The sequence below is a fragment of the Aethalodelphis obliquidens genome, unplaced genomic scaffold (genome assembly GCF_003676395.1).
Source record: "Aethalodelphis obliquidens isolate GAN/ISIS:26980383/991018 unplaced genomic scaffold, ASM367639v1 scaffold57, whole genome shotgun sequence".
Taxonomy (NCBI): domain Eukaryota; kingdom Metazoa; phylum Chordata; class Mammalia; order Artiodactyla; family Delphinidae; genus Aethalodelphis; species Aethalodelphis obliquidens.
The window spans coordinates 3331629-3346955 of record NW_020838001.1 but is presented as its reverse complement, the minus strand read 5'-3'; the positions used below and the strand labels follow the sequence as shown (position 1 = coordinate 3346955).

At 33.2% G+C, this 15327-nt stretch overlaps 1 protein-coding gene across 1 annotated transcript in view; it reads right to left on the bottom strand.

Moving 5' to 3' along the window:
• Nucleotides 1-1831: 1831 nt before the first annotated feature.
• The window catches only part of SYCP2 (synaptonemal complex protein 2), a 71981-nt gene continuing 58485 nt past the window's right edge, over nt 1832-15327 (bottom strand). Inside the window, exons 30-42 of the mRNA XM_027086631.1 lie at nt 14973-15010; nt 14336-14500; nt 12872-13067; nt 11304-11503; nt 7307-7397; nt 6892-7047; nt 6197-6324; nt 4952-5046; nt 4760-4859; nt 4080-4138; nt 3860-3938; nt 3694-3750; nt 1832-2634 (exon numbers count right to left, since the gene is read on the bottom strand). Of these exons, the coding sequence (XP_026942432.1) occupies nt 2560-2634; nt 3694-3750; nt 3860-3938; nt 4080-4138; nt 4760-4859; nt 4952-5046; nt 6197-6324; nt 6892-7047; nt 7307-7397; nt 11304-11503; nt 12872-13067; nt 14336-14500; nt 14973-15010 (1439 nt within the window). The 3' untranslated portion in view covers nt 1832-2559. The remainder of the gene's footprint in view (nt 2635-3693; nt 3751-3859; nt 3939-4079; nt 4139-4759; nt 4860-4951; nt 5047-6196; nt 6325-6891; nt 7048-7306; nt 7398-11303; nt 11504-12871; nt 13068-14335; nt 14501-14972; nt 15011-15327) is intronic.

The following is a 15327-nucleotide window of genomic DNA, read 5'->3' as shown; positions in this document are numbered from 1 at the left end:
GCATGTTTCTACATTTGGAAGTCATCAATACAAAGATGAAATTACCTAAGGAGAAGGTATAGATTGAAGTGATAGACTAGGATTGAGCCCCCTATTAAGGGAAGCCAGAAATAAGCCAAGAAAGGGTGGAAAATATGTGCCAGCCAAGGGGGTTTTTAACTGTGGAATGGTACTGAGAAGCTGCGTGAGAAGTACAGAGAGATAAGATTTGGTAAAATAACTGGTGATTTTGATAAAAGCTATCTCAGTGAAATTGTAGGGACAGAAGCTGGACTGAGGGGAGGTAGGTAAGGGGCAAATAAGAAGTGGGTTGAGATAGTAACTCGCGAAAATTCTTTTGATACCTTCTGTGTGAGGGTGAGTAGAGAATTACATAGGGAGGGCAGCAGTTAAAGAGGAACTTGTTGTCAAAGTCCTTTTTAAAAAATAAAAATAAATAAAAATAAGTGTGGGCTATACACATCAGTAGAGAGAAGTCAGACAACAGGATTCAGAGCACTAGCCAGGGGTATTAGATTGTCCTGAAATAATGAGGCTATTCTGCCATTGGAACATGTGAGAAATCAGAAATGCCAGTATTGATGCAGGTAACATGTTAGATTTTAGGGAGAAGAGATGAGGAAAGTATGAGGTAAGTCCATCCCCTAAAAGGTAAAGAATTAAGGAGGTACTGATATACAGTAATACTCTGGAAACATGGTGAAGGCAGTTGAACAGGGCAGAATAAGGATTACTGAGCAATGCTGTGTAGCCACTTGAAATAGGTAGTCATAGGGCTTCCCTGGTGGCACAGTGGTGGAGAGTCTGCCTGCCGATGCAGGGGACACGGGTTCGTGCCCCGGTCTGGGAAGATCCCACATGCCGCGGAGCGGCTGGGCCTATGAGCCATGGCTGCTGAGCCTGCGCGTCCGGAGCCTGTGCTCTGCAACGGGAGAGGCCACAACAGTGAGAGGCCTGCGTACCGCAAAAAAAAAAAAAAAAAAAAAGAAATATGTAGTCATAAATTTAAACCTTGATTATACTTCTCAAGTGATTTTCAGGTTGTGGAATGAGGGGTATGAACTAGTGGATAAAGTTGAGGAGAGGAGAGAGGGCAAGAGACTTATTTTGGACTAAGGACTCTAGAATCGATAAGGAAAGAAGGACAGACAAGAAGGGTAACTAACAGGCAATAGCAGAAGAGTGGTGGAGTAAACAGCCTGGGACTACTCTAGAAAGCAGGCTGGGGTGATGATGTTTGAAGTTGAGATTCAGGGCACAACTATGGTCATGACAGGGTCACAGCAGAACGGTTTAAAGAGCTGGGAGGAAGTAGGAACCTGGGTAGGATTACACATACAGCACAGTATAGGAATTAGTATAATGTATTATTTAGGAGTCTTGGAAGTCTGGCCAAGGATGAGGCAAACAAGGATGTGTGTCACCATGGGATTGATTCTAAAGAAGTCTCACAGGGCAACATGGAGTTTCAACTCCTGAGTAGTAGTTAATATTACAGCAGACCTGTCACTGTTTCTTGACATAGAATCCCTGCTACCATATCAATCAATCAGTAAATCTTAGGTGATGCTAGCAATGGGATAAAGCTAAGATGTGAAGGGTCTTCCTTTGCTTATCTAGACTAAGCAGCCTGTACCACTGTATTTAAATACCGGTAATATCCAAATACTCTGCTACCATGAAGCAGGTAAGTGCGACAGTGAGTGAGGCTGCGTGGTGGTACACTTCAGATGTCTGATTGATTGGAGGATATTTTGCTTGATCCAATGTTCATAAAACAGGAAAATGACTTATAAAGTAAAATAATTGTATAAAATCCCAGTGACAGCATTTATTTCAACTTTATTATATAATTAAAGCAAATAAATGTATATTCATTTTTATACATTAATCTAGCAAAATATATTATTACAATGAACACTAGGGCTTAAAAAGTACTTGTCAAAACAGCCTGCTGCGAGTTAATACCATTTTAATTCTAGATAGACATGTTAACTATTTTAGGCTAGTTAGTGCCTTCTAATACAATGGAGCCATAACTGAATAAATATACTCTCCAACAGTGTGCTGAAAGTAGTGATTTACACTCAGGGAAGCATTTTAAATCAGACTCCTCCCCCTTCTATGCATCACTAAATTTTTATTACTTGTAGTATATTCTGAACTAGTAAATTTTAATAATACTTTAGTTCAGACTTTTAAAATATATTTTATATGATAATTTTAGTTTATTAGTTTATGAGTATAGTTAACTTGGCAATATTTGTCTCCTGCAAATATTACTATAAAAACAAGCCAATTTCTTTTACTGATTGGTTTCCCAAAGCTTTCTAAAAAAAATAGTATGGTACAGACAAAAGTCTTTGGGTCTCAAGAGTCACGTTATAGTGACTGTAGGTTCTTTCTCATCCATTAGAGGACATTTCTTTGAATTTAGAGGTTCCTACAAAGGTACTCTTGCCTGGGTGACATGTATTTTCTTTGTAGAGCTACTCTGGTATTCCCCAGCTATACACACAAAGGAATAACTGGATAAAACTTGTTGATAACAACTAGACATCACACATTGTTTCTTTCATGAGCCATGAATAATGACATCAATCCTCTGCGTACATTAAGAAGCTGCTCTTCTTGCTATGGCCAAGAAGAAAAAAAAATCACACTTTGGTAGTTTTACAGTGAAACTTTAAAATCTAATAAAACAGTAAAAAAAAATCAAGATATTAGATACTATGAATAAAGATATTATGTATCAGTGTTCATTCTATCCAGTTCACCAGGGTCCATTCCTAGATCTCTACAGAATTATGTGCTTATTACTGATATTTTAGATATATTTAGATGAATTTAGATGATCAGTTGCGAGAAGACCTCATCTTTTAAACCCCAAATCAATGAAATTTATTTTTTACTTTCTTCCTTTAAATATTAAATCTATAGTCTAGTCTGGAGAAGAACTTCAGCAAGAATCAGTCTAGTTAGTTAGCTTATGCGCTTTAAGCTGAACTGGCTTAGCCACACATCCTGATCCTCTGCTATATATCAGCATACTGGTTCTATTAAAATTTAATAAAAGTGTATTAAAATATCCTGTATTAAAATATCCTGTATCAAAGATTAGTACTAAAATACATATAGAAATGCCTCCACCTTTGAGAAAACACCAAAGGCATGTTCACTTGGAGAAGTACCTTTAGACACCTTCCCCCCTCCCCAACCCCTGATTGCAGTTGCTGGTCTACTAGACCTTTGGAAAGCCAGCTACTTTAATCCCCAAATCTAAGGAAATGAAGTCTTGTCCAAGTAGACAATAGTTCTTTCTGGGTAGTTGTGCCTGACACAGGACTTCAGAAGACACATCAGGACTGTTGCAGTGCATCGTACTTAGATGCATACAAAGAAATCATGCTTCTAGCTTATTTTTAAATTTCTAAATCCATCTTTTCTTAGGAGACGGACTCATTATTTAAATCACCCCTATTTTTCTACTGTTTTTTTACTATTTTTTTTACTGTAAATTTGCTCCCATTTTAATTTTAAAAACTTAAAGAACTAAACCCCAGTGGGGCTAAAACTGGCTTCTCTCAATCCAAAAAGACAGAAGAAAAACCTGTGGAAGAATTTCCCATTTAAATATATAAAAGCATGACTGATCATTCCATTTGAAAAACCCAAACTAGATAGCTGATTTACCATTTCCTTAAGAAGTCTGTCTTGCAGCATTTTCATGTTTTCTTTCATCAAACACATCTGTGAATAAATAATTTCCCCCATGAAATTTACTATAAAATTTTCACAGCAAAAAGACAAGTTAGACTGACTAATATTGAGATTATATATAAAAATATAAAATTTATACCTCAGATGTAAAAATAGTTTCTTCATAATCAGTGTTGTAGAAGACATTCTTTTCCAATGAAGCTTTTAAAAGGTGAAGTCTAACAAATAGAATAATGAAAGTTACCTTTGTATTTTAGTTAACAAATTAAATTGCTATAATATAGTATATATAATTTTAATTTTAAACTATAATAAAATCTAACGTTATAGATTCTAATCATTAGGAATGTCATACTAACCTCTGCTGTTCACTTTTATGATAGGCACTGAACTTCTGAAATACCTTTTCCCAAAAGCCCTAAATTTCAAAATACAAAACTGATTATAGTAAATTATGACTAAAAATTAAAACTTAGCAGAATTTACTATAGTTATATTATTCCTAATTTTAAAAACTTGGCTATATGCTAAGAATATTGCAGATGTCCTATACTCTTTCGGCTAAAAAAAAAATTGAAAGCAAACTCTTTCAGACTTTCTCCTTTATTATCGAAGGTATTCATCATAAACTTTATATATACATTTACTGACGTATAGTTGATTTACAGTGTTTCAGATGTACAGCAAAGTGATTCAGTTATACATACATATATATATATTGTTTTTCAGATTCTTACAAGATATTGAATATAGTTCCCTGTGCTATATAGTAGGTCTTTGTTAATCCATTTTATATATAGTAGTGTGTATCTGTTAATCCCAAATTCCCAATTTATCCCTCCCCCGCATCATAAACTTAAGTCTGTATTTTTAGTGTATGTATATGAAACTAACTAAAAATCTAAGATTAAGTTATGTTCTAAAAAACAGAAACATTTATGGTGTGGTCTACAAGCAGAAGGTTAACAGAAGTTTTCCTGAGTGTAGCTCTTTAAAAATGAGGTTTTAAAATTATTTTTAAACTCTTAAAAGCACAAACCACAAATTCCTTCTCCAAATCTTTTAAAGACTGTGAATCTTTTTCAAAATTCTCCAGCTCCTCTATGATGATGAGTTGGAATTTGTCAAGTTTTTTGATCCTATTAAAGAAACAAAATGAGATTATTTTTTTTAATGATAGCACTTATAGCACAGCACTTAGAATATTTCAGAAGGGATTTTTAGCACAGACCTATACTCCTGAATCTGATGGTCCACTGTTTTTATATGTTGTTGAGCCGTTTTCCAAGACTGTTTAGTAAAATAATCCATCATTTTGTGGCGGATCTGAAAAATACTCATTTTTAACTTGAAAAATCTTTACAACATAATAATCTAACCAAGACTATATTAAGGCCAAAGCCTTTTCCATGAAATATAAATACCTAAGAAGAACTTAGAAAAGTGAAAAATTAAAAACTCAATGATCTCAACTGAAGTGTTAATAAATAAGCTCAGAGCAGGGCCTAGTTCCACCAGGAAGGCTCTGAGTGAGGGTTGGAATTGGTAATTATTTTCATAAGTACATGCCATTCTACATTTACAAAAATGCTAGTGATTATAATTCTCTTCAGGAACACAGCATAAGAGTCACACTCAAAGTTATTTATTACCATTTTTCATAAAAACCTATATTCGCAGCTAGTCACAGATGTGTAACAGAATATATGAATCAGGGCTTCTCTGTTTAGATGAGACTGACCTTGGATAAATCAAATCAAAACAAAAGAAATATACAGAATCTTAAATAATTTCAGATTTTACCCATGAAGAGATGAAAAAGGCAAAGAAGAGATAGGGCTGATAACCTGTGCAGAAAAATATCTTAACAGGAGGGCAAAAAGAACTGCCTACTCTAAATATAGGCATGTGAGAAAAAGAGATAGGTGGAGAAAACAATAATAATTAAAAGTTATTTTAGAAAGTGTTTTTGTAAACATCACCTCGTTGGAACCTCAGTAACTAAGGATATGTAGGTACAGAACTGGTGAAACAAACAAAGTGAAATGGATTTCTCTGAGGCTGCTCATCCTCTATACTTTAATATAGTACCCTCAACAAGCAGTCACTGCTGTGGAGATTAAAGAATGTATTAAAAAGACTAGGCATGAAAAGAAAATCGTTCAGAAAAAAAAAAAGAAAATTCACAGAAGACTCAAAATGTTAAACTGAAAAGGAAAATAGGACAAAGAGAACCCATAGAAAAAGAAAGAATACAAGTAATGCACAGATTTTAGAAAAGGAACTGGGCTCATGAGATAATAAGGCTTTTCGCCTAGGAATCATTCCAATTTTTCACCAGTACATGAGGAAAGGTGAGTTCACGAAGAAGTGTTTTGTTGCCAAAGGGTCAAACTGACAGTCTAGTAGAAAGTGTGCCATATTGTCATGTTATTGGGTGCAAATATAAATCATAATTTAAAGAATGACAACTCACATGAACTTTCCTCCTAAATTCTGTATTGAACTCCTCACACATCGTCCCTATACCTGAAATTTCAGTTTCCCAGTTCTCCCCAGGAATACAAAAGTCATTTGTTGATAATGGAGATAAACTTTCAGACACTAAAAAATGAAGACAATCAGCCAAAATTAAGATATGCATTGTTATAAATTCAGCATTATTTGTCATGAGGCTGCGAACAAATCTATCTTATTTTTAGATTCTATATGTAATCTAAGGATTATAAAATCAAAGACAGACTACTATATTTTTCATTTAAAATATTATTTTGACTTAACTAAAAAAACCTTCTAGCATGGGAATTAAGGCAGAAACAGTAACATTAAAATAGAACATACTTGGACTGATTTTTAAAAAAAACTAGTTCTTAACTACTACATTATTAACCCAAGTATTTAGTGACACACTCATCTATCAGTAAATTCATACTCTAGTAAAACTTGTCTGTGGCAATCAGTGATAGAATGATAAGGGAGATTTATGAGTAAAAAGACCCTTACTATAACATTATTCAGGTAAAGTGAACTTTGTGATAAAGCATTATCCTTCTTGGATTTATACAAAGTTATCTTTACAAAGGAATTTGTTTTGTGAGTAGAACCACTCAAGATCTAAGAAACCATTTTCAAAAATAAATGCATTTTGACATAGGCATTTGCTCTACCTACCTTTCCAAGTGTGATGATCTGCACCTTCTCCTTTAGACACTTTCTTGGGAAGCAAGTTTGCTCTTTCTTCTTCTTCTTCTTCCAATTCTGCTTCACCAGGATTACTTAGATTGTCTTCTATGTACATTCGTTTGCGACTAAGATGTTGTGTAGGGCCTTAGAAACAGTTAAAAAGTAATTAACAGTGCTACAATCTTAATTACAAATACCTAATATATACTTGCTTTTATAAAAAAGGCCTTTGTTTCCATTATCTGTATAGTTTTAGGTAACTGTGCATTAAATTCTATTGTACTTACTTTCATTTTAACATTAACTAAATTGGCTTAAAATATATAATTTCCTCAGATGAAATTTTACAGCAGTATTTTGGTGATTAACATGTTTTTTAAAAAGCAAGTCTTTGACTACAAACCTGATACATGAGTGGAGTCATAGGACATGCCACACCATATTTTCCCTCTTCCTTCACTAGACATGGATAATGGAGATGCTGAATGACTTTCCTAAAGTATGTATCAGAAATAGGAAAAAATATTCTGTAATTACTCTTGGATTCACCTTTGACCATCTTTCTCAAACTCTAAAGACAGTAAATTGCAAATGCTATCAATTCTTTTTTTTCAGATTGTTTTGTTTCTATACCTTTTTATGTCTCACACTACCATGCATTTACCTAAATTCTTATGTTAACCTCAATCTTAAATTACAGCAATAGTTTTGAGCTGGCTTTTTTAAACTACTCCTACTTTTCAGTTCTTCCTTATTAGGATTTTGATTTCTTTATTTGAGTCAAGAAATGGGAAGCCATAGAAAAGAAAAGTCTAAACTAGTTCTTTCAAGCTGTATCTTTAAGCCATATCTTTGTCCTCTAACCTTATGTCTTACTGTTTCAATACACAAGTTTGTTGTTACAGTCACATTAGTCTTTTTCCTGTTTTATGAAAATGCATGTCCACTTCCGGTAGCCTTTCTGTACTTAGGTTACTGCTGCTTCTCCAGTCAGTCTGTATATATACCAACCTATCCACTTAGGTCCAGGTCAAAACCCAGCCCACTCCAAGCTGTAAAATTCTATCTTAACATTCTGTATTTTATAGGTTATTAAAATATTTTTGTTGATGGATTGGTGGACTTCTATAGTGGAAAAAAAGCTCACCCAAATTCCTGTATGATCATGAAACCAGAAAGTCCTAATTATAAATATGTCAGTGGTTTAGCAGTGATAGCCTATTTAAGACCATCTCATTTTAAAAATTTCAACTCTTTTTCTATGATCAAACCATCCTACATATTTTAAACATCATATTTTCAGATAATAACCATTGAAAAATACTAAATTATTATAACTATTATTAAAGGCCCGTAATCTGATTCTTATAAGAACCAACTTAGTATAAGGAAAGCTTGATGGATACACTACCATATATACCCCTCTTTTGCTTCAAATATGATTTTCATATGTGGAGGTTCAATTTCCATAAATTTTTTCTGAACTGTAACTGCTTACATCTGAATAGCTGTTGCAATTTTTGTATTTCCTGTATAAGTACACTCCTCCCTCAGTATCTGCAGGGCCGATTCAGTTCCGGGACCCTTACAAATATCAAAATCCACTGATGCTACCGTCCCATATATAAAATAGTGATCCACAGTTGGTTGAGTCCACAGGTGTGGAACCGATGGATATGGAGGGCCAACTGTACCACAGAATTTACATTGTTTCTATTCACAATGGTATTATTCTTAACTGGGCTATGAATGAACAAGACACACAGAAACCCAAAGGAAGTTAGAAAACTAAAGTAAGAAAAACACAACAACATTAAACCAAACTACTTAAATTTTGAGGGAGTAACTCATTCCCTACTAAAACTCAACGCCCATTCATAACTGAAAAAAAGGCACTTAAACAATTAGAACTTTAATCTGATAACAAGTATCTACCAAAAACTATCGATAAGCATGCATGCTAGCATGGTATCTATTTAGCACTGCTCTACAGGTCATAGTAACCTTAAAAATGAAAAGACCATGCAGTATAAGGACTGGAAGAGAAAATGCAAAAATTACCATAAAAAACAGTTTATGATTATCTATATTCAAAATACAAGAGAATCTAGGCAGGCGATTATGAGAGAATTTGCCAAGGCTGTGGGGACATATAAAAATCAATAGTGTTTCTACACAAAAGCAAAAAGTTAAAAATCCAGAAAACAATTGTTTTAAAGTTTTTTTTTTTTACATACAGTAAAGAAAAAGGCCCATAAAACACTGCAGAAGTACAACTTTCTTTGTGGAAGATTTGACACAACTTTGTTGGAAATAAGACCAAAAAGTAGAAAAATGAAATATGTCGATGAGAAATCTCAGTAACGATACTGGGAAATGGCAATTCTTCCCTTACACAAACTAATTCTAAATTTTATTGGACAAGTATAGGGCCAAGAGAATTTAGAAGCAGAATGAGATGAGGGTGAGGATGGGGGTGGTGAAACCCCTGTAAGCATAAAACTACACTAATTGAAGCAATGTTGTATTAGCTCGAAGATAGGCACTGTTCTGTATTCTACTGGCCAAACAGCTGACCCATGTGGTTGCCAAGGCTGTGACCAAACTGGCATCACAAATGATGGAGAAAGGAGGGGTATCCAATGCATGATGTGGCACTAATTCACTATCCATATGCAAAGAAGAAGCCTAGGAAGATGGAAAACCTCAAAGTTAAAACTAACATTTGTACAAGAAAGGAAAATATTTTTATGACAATAACTGAGGGAAGGATTTCTTGAAGAACAAAAGATTGGTAAATTTCATTACATCACATTTTGATTTAACTAAGTGAAAGACCGCTACATACTAGAAAAAGAACGTCTGCAATGTATATAACCAATAAAGAATTAATCTCCAGAATATAGTAAGAACTCCTACAAATTTATAGGAAAAATCAAACTATGCAATTTAAAAATTAGAAAAAACACAATTTACAAAGTGGCCAAAAAAGATGAAAATACTCACTGATGCTGTTAATCTGAAAAATGCAAATTAAAGTCAGACACACTTTACACTCATCAGATGGGCAAAAAACTGTAGAAAAATGGGCACTATCACATAGCATTGTTGGAGAGTGTAAGCTGGTACAACTAATTTATATAGCAAATTTCCAATACCTAATTAAGAGTCAACAGTAAATGGGAAACACAGTGTCTCCTGTAAATGTGCAGCCAATAAATATGTTACAATTAAAATTCCATCTAGCACAGATAGCATCAAAGTAGGTGGGTGGGGATGACCTAAGGTGTTGAGATTTGCAAGATGGGATACTAAAGGGAGAAAGGATTCAAGGAAAGGAGGGATGACAGAGCAATACTGAGAAAGGACCATGGGATGATGGTCTAGTGGGAAATGGTTTCAAATTGTGGTCTGTAGAAATTAAGAGTCTTGCAAAGGTGCTTTTGGGGGGTTATCAGAGAGGGAGGGAGGTGTGTAGGCGACAGTTTAGACCCATCTGCTTTAAATAGCATAACTGCATTTTTATTTTTATGTTTGGCACACTGAAGGTTTCATATAAGATTCTGTTTGGCAATCAGTTCTGTAGCTTTATCACTACTTCAAAATTCTCCAAATTAAGCCTTCTATACAGCCCAAGCCAAGGAGGTGAGGTGGGTTTTGTAAACTGGTGCCAAAGTACAAACAACTTAAAAAAAAAAAAAAAGCAGAATTCAAACTACAAACTACTCCTCATAGACATTATATTTTTATCTACACTCCCTCACTTTGACCCATAATTGATTCCTTTCTCTAATACCTTTTTAAAAGACTTTTGAGCATATGTATGTATTTTATTAATAAGAAATGGTACATATAATAAATGAGCGGCAGAATAAAGACTTTTTCAATATACCATTATGTTAATATTCATGCCATTTAACTATTAAAGTTCCTTTACAAATCTGTAAAGCAAATGCTATAGTCATACTGTTTTCAACTATATTCTTTGTCAGTTTGCTTTGCCAACTTGTGATTTAGTAACTAAAAGGTTACAGACTTCGAGTTATGGTGAAACCGGAAAGAAGCGCCTGTGTTGCAGGAATAAGCCTGTTCCAATCTAGGAAATGTAGTTCTGACATGTAGACAAATAAGCAGTACCTCTTTGGAAGTGACTGTTCCTATCACAGAATTCTTATCAGTACTCTGTACTTCTCATACCACTACATCTTTCTCCTGTGTGTATCAGTCTGTTAGTTCACTGAGGCTGTTTTACTTATTGGTAGGTTCCTTCTGTCCCCCAGACCAAACTCAAAACCTTCAATAGACAAGCACTGTACATTTGATTAAGATTAGAGGCAAATGATTTACTCCCTTCAGTTATATCTAATAAAGGAAAAAATATATATACATTATTTCCTTACCAAAAAGAATGATCGTGGAATTGGTGAGCAACTTTCTCTTGTACATAGTAAATTCTTCTCACTGTTCTTGGGTGACTTTACTGGACTTCCATCTCCACTGTTTAAGGATTCAGGTGATGAAATTTTTGGATAAGGTGATACTGATTTTGTTATACAGCCATAGTCCTGAGAAAAATCCCTTTCTGTTATTTTCTCTATACCTATAGTGCCTCACAAAACACAAACAAAAAGAGATGGCAGGTGTTAATCACTGACATCTTTAGAAATAGTATTATTAAATTCTAAAAAATACAGTAATTTATCAAATCCTCAAATCTTAGCTGTATTTAGAAAGGATAAATGTTCAATAAATCAAGATAAAATTAAGTGTAAAATATTTTTATAAGACTTTGAATAATATTAATGTCTCAATTTAAAACAAAATTGTAACTAAAAGAACTTTCAAAACATTTTCAAACACAAATATCTGTAGTATGGGCTGCACTATAATGATCAACCTAATTATTATCTTGAGTAATTTTGACAGCAGTACTGATATATATTAAAGTCACAGAATTTTATGGTTAGAAATGGCTTGGGAAATCATCTGGTCTACATCTTTAGATGTAGAAATATATATTTTCTCATATTTCTCATATATATGAGAAATATTTTCTCATATTTCTCATATTTCTCATATTTCTCATATATTTCTCATATATTTCTCATATAGAAATATATATTTTCTCATCTATAGATGAGAAAATTCATGGCTGAAATAAGTCTTAGTATAAATGAATTCTCAGACAGTTTTCAAATCAAATCAGGGCATGTGCATCTGTCTTCTAAGTGTGTGCTTATCTGAGATGACAGTGGTCCCAAGCATTACGAAAATATTCTAGAAAAGAACAAAGTAGCTACTTTAGAGGAAATGTACATTAACTGGTGTTGAATGGTCTTGAATTTTAGCTAAAATGACAGACACTTAGAAATGCTTTAAAATAGCCATAAAGGGAAATGAAAAATATACTAAAAGTAGAAACTTATTCTTATAGTTTCTATACTAGAAAAATATATACATATGCCAGAGCTCCAAAGAATAAATTTTCTCTTTCCCAATTATTTTTAAATAAAAGCAAAACTTCAGTTGTTTATGAAGATAATCCACTACAGCTCCAAAGATTGACCATGATATTCCTTGGAGAATTTTGTCAATGAAATGTAAAAATGAGAAAATAGAAATCCCCATCATTATTTCCCTCTTATTAAATACATTCTGAGCTAAAAACATAAGTGTTTATTCAAGCTTTCACATTATAATTTTTAAGTATACATTAAATATTTTCTATATTGAAGCATTTGGTCTTTAACTTCCTAACATGTAAAACTTCAGTGTCATAGTAATATTGTTCCCAAGTCTACTTAGCAAAGACCAAGTTACTAGCATTAACTAGTTTAAAAATGAAGTTTTGACTACTGAAAATCTTAAAACATATCCCTCAAAATTAGTCTTCAAATTGTATTTTCACATAATTAGTTATAAAAGAAAGTTACTGAACATTCAACTAAAAGAAAAAAATGATACTGACATCTCATTACTTCTATAGATGACGGACTCCCAGATAAAGTTACAGGAGATAGATCAAGGTTATTATCTCTTATAGTATCTTTCAGTAGAGGTGAGTTTTTCCATTCTTTTGATACATCTTCTTGTGTTTCGGCAGTGAAGGGATTCTGCTGTTTCTTTGGCAGTTTCATGGTTTTGCGTCTGGAATGGATCTTCTCCTAAATGTATTGATATCTTTCAATTATACTCGAATACCAATAACTTATACTTGGACACATAAAACAATTTAATTAAATTACATTGAATTATTTATTAAATGCCTTGTATCACTACATACAGGCATAACAGGGGCCTCAACATGAGTAGTGAAAGACCTTCTAATACACAAGAAAGCATATGACAAATTCACAGGAAAATATTATAGACTATAATAAATATCCTAATAGATACAAATAAAATGCTATAACGGTTCAAAAAAGATGATTTCCAGTTTAGGGAAACCAGAAGGAATTCCCCGATTTCATGGTACTCAACATGCTCAGGAGTTTGTAAAAGAAGATGGCAAGGGAACATACTGAGAGTATGGAGGACGACTGATATGAGCAAAGGTAGCGAGAAGCACAGCTCTTGTTTGGCAGTCACAGGTTATTCTATTTGACTGGTACAGTTCTGTGTATATACTGGGGAAGTGAGAAAATAAGCTTGGAAAGGTATTTTGGTGTTTTGAATGTCTATTTGGAGATTTTCAGGGTTTTCCTTTGAAGAAGGTAAGATGAGAGGTGGCTTGGTAAGATTTACCTAATTATTTCCATAGTAAATTAAAGTAGGAAGCGATAAGAAACTGTGGAGGTAAGTTATGAAGTCCTTAAGTTCTTCCAGGTAAGAGATAACAGAGGGCGATGGAGGTTTAATGATTTAAAATGAGAACAAAAAAACAAAAAACAAAACAAAACAAAAAAGAACAAAAAATAATAGTAATAAAATGAGAACAGTGTAATGATCAGAGACCTGCCAGACTCTTTTGAGTTCAAATCTTTTTTTTTTTTTTTTAACCTTTTCCTAGCTGTGTGACCTTGGGTAAGTTCCTTCATCTCTCTAGAAGTCAGGGGTGAACAGAGGTGGGGCAGGGTATGGAAAGAACCTCAGATCCAATATTTTTGCTTTCATTCAAGAAAAAGATCCACAGCTTCCCAACAGTCTGTAGTTTCTTGAAGCATAATTTTGGAAAGACCAAGTACTTCTCTAATTCAAAGATATTAAAGTTATAATTTTACTAGAGTCAAACATCTCTTTTGTAACAATAATGCCAACTTATTATAAATTTTAACATTATATTGCCTAAGGATCAATTTTTAGAATTGTTATATAAGTTTTCTCATATAAAAAGAAGTGACAAGATAAATCTGACATTCTTACAAAAATATATTCTATATTTAATATTTTAAAAGGCTTTTAGAAACTATTAATCTGAATTGTATCTATTTACCTTTACTATCTCTTTAAATGAATGTGAAAATTCTTGTTCACTCTCTGATTCTGAATTTGAGAGATCTTTATAATTTTTTTTGGTTTCTGCGGCTCGTCGTGGAAGTCTCATTCTCCCCTCTGGAACTGTCTCATCTACCTTTTTGGTGATGTTTTTGTTGGGTGTCTTTTAGGAGAAAAATTCCTGAATATATTAGATCAATATTTTGAGATACAAGCTATTTGCTACAAAATTGGCACTGTGACAAGATCTGTATATTTGTAGGAATAAAAAGATTCCTGATTAATACTTTTAAAATGACTGGATTTTATCTTTCCATTTCAAATATATCTTTATCACCTTTTTATCCTTATCATTAAAGCTCTGTGAGGCCTGATATATATTACATAACTAAAGTAAGAGAGAGAGAAAGGAAAAGATATCAAAAATACCTACAACCACAGAATAACATAGACTTAAAACAAGTCAACATGATTCAAAAAGGCAGAAGGTAGAAGTAAGTGTGCAAAGCTTGGAACAATTATAGAAAACAAGGAACTGATAACAAGGATAAAATTAGGGGACAAATGATATTTTTTCATTACAAGGAGAAAAATAATTTTAAAGGGATGTTTGAACACAGACTTCCTGGTTTTACCATTTTAGATCTTGGCTGTCCCCTTTCCAAAGATGGTCCTGCAATTCAAGAAAATAAGGTTAAATTTTTCAAATAGATAAGAACTGCCATTAAAATTTGTTAGAATACTTCTGCATGTAAGTTAAAATCATAAAAACAATAAGAATATACCTTTAAATTCATTCAAAATTTTAAGTTTCAAGATAAGACTAAACTGACATTGATAAATTGTACAGTATAGTTTGGTACAACATGAATTACCAATTTCCATTCTCCTTTATTTTATAGTATACACTTTTAAACATACAATATGTAACATACATTATAAAGTTACACCCATGAATCTACCATTCCACTAAGAACCAGATTATGAATA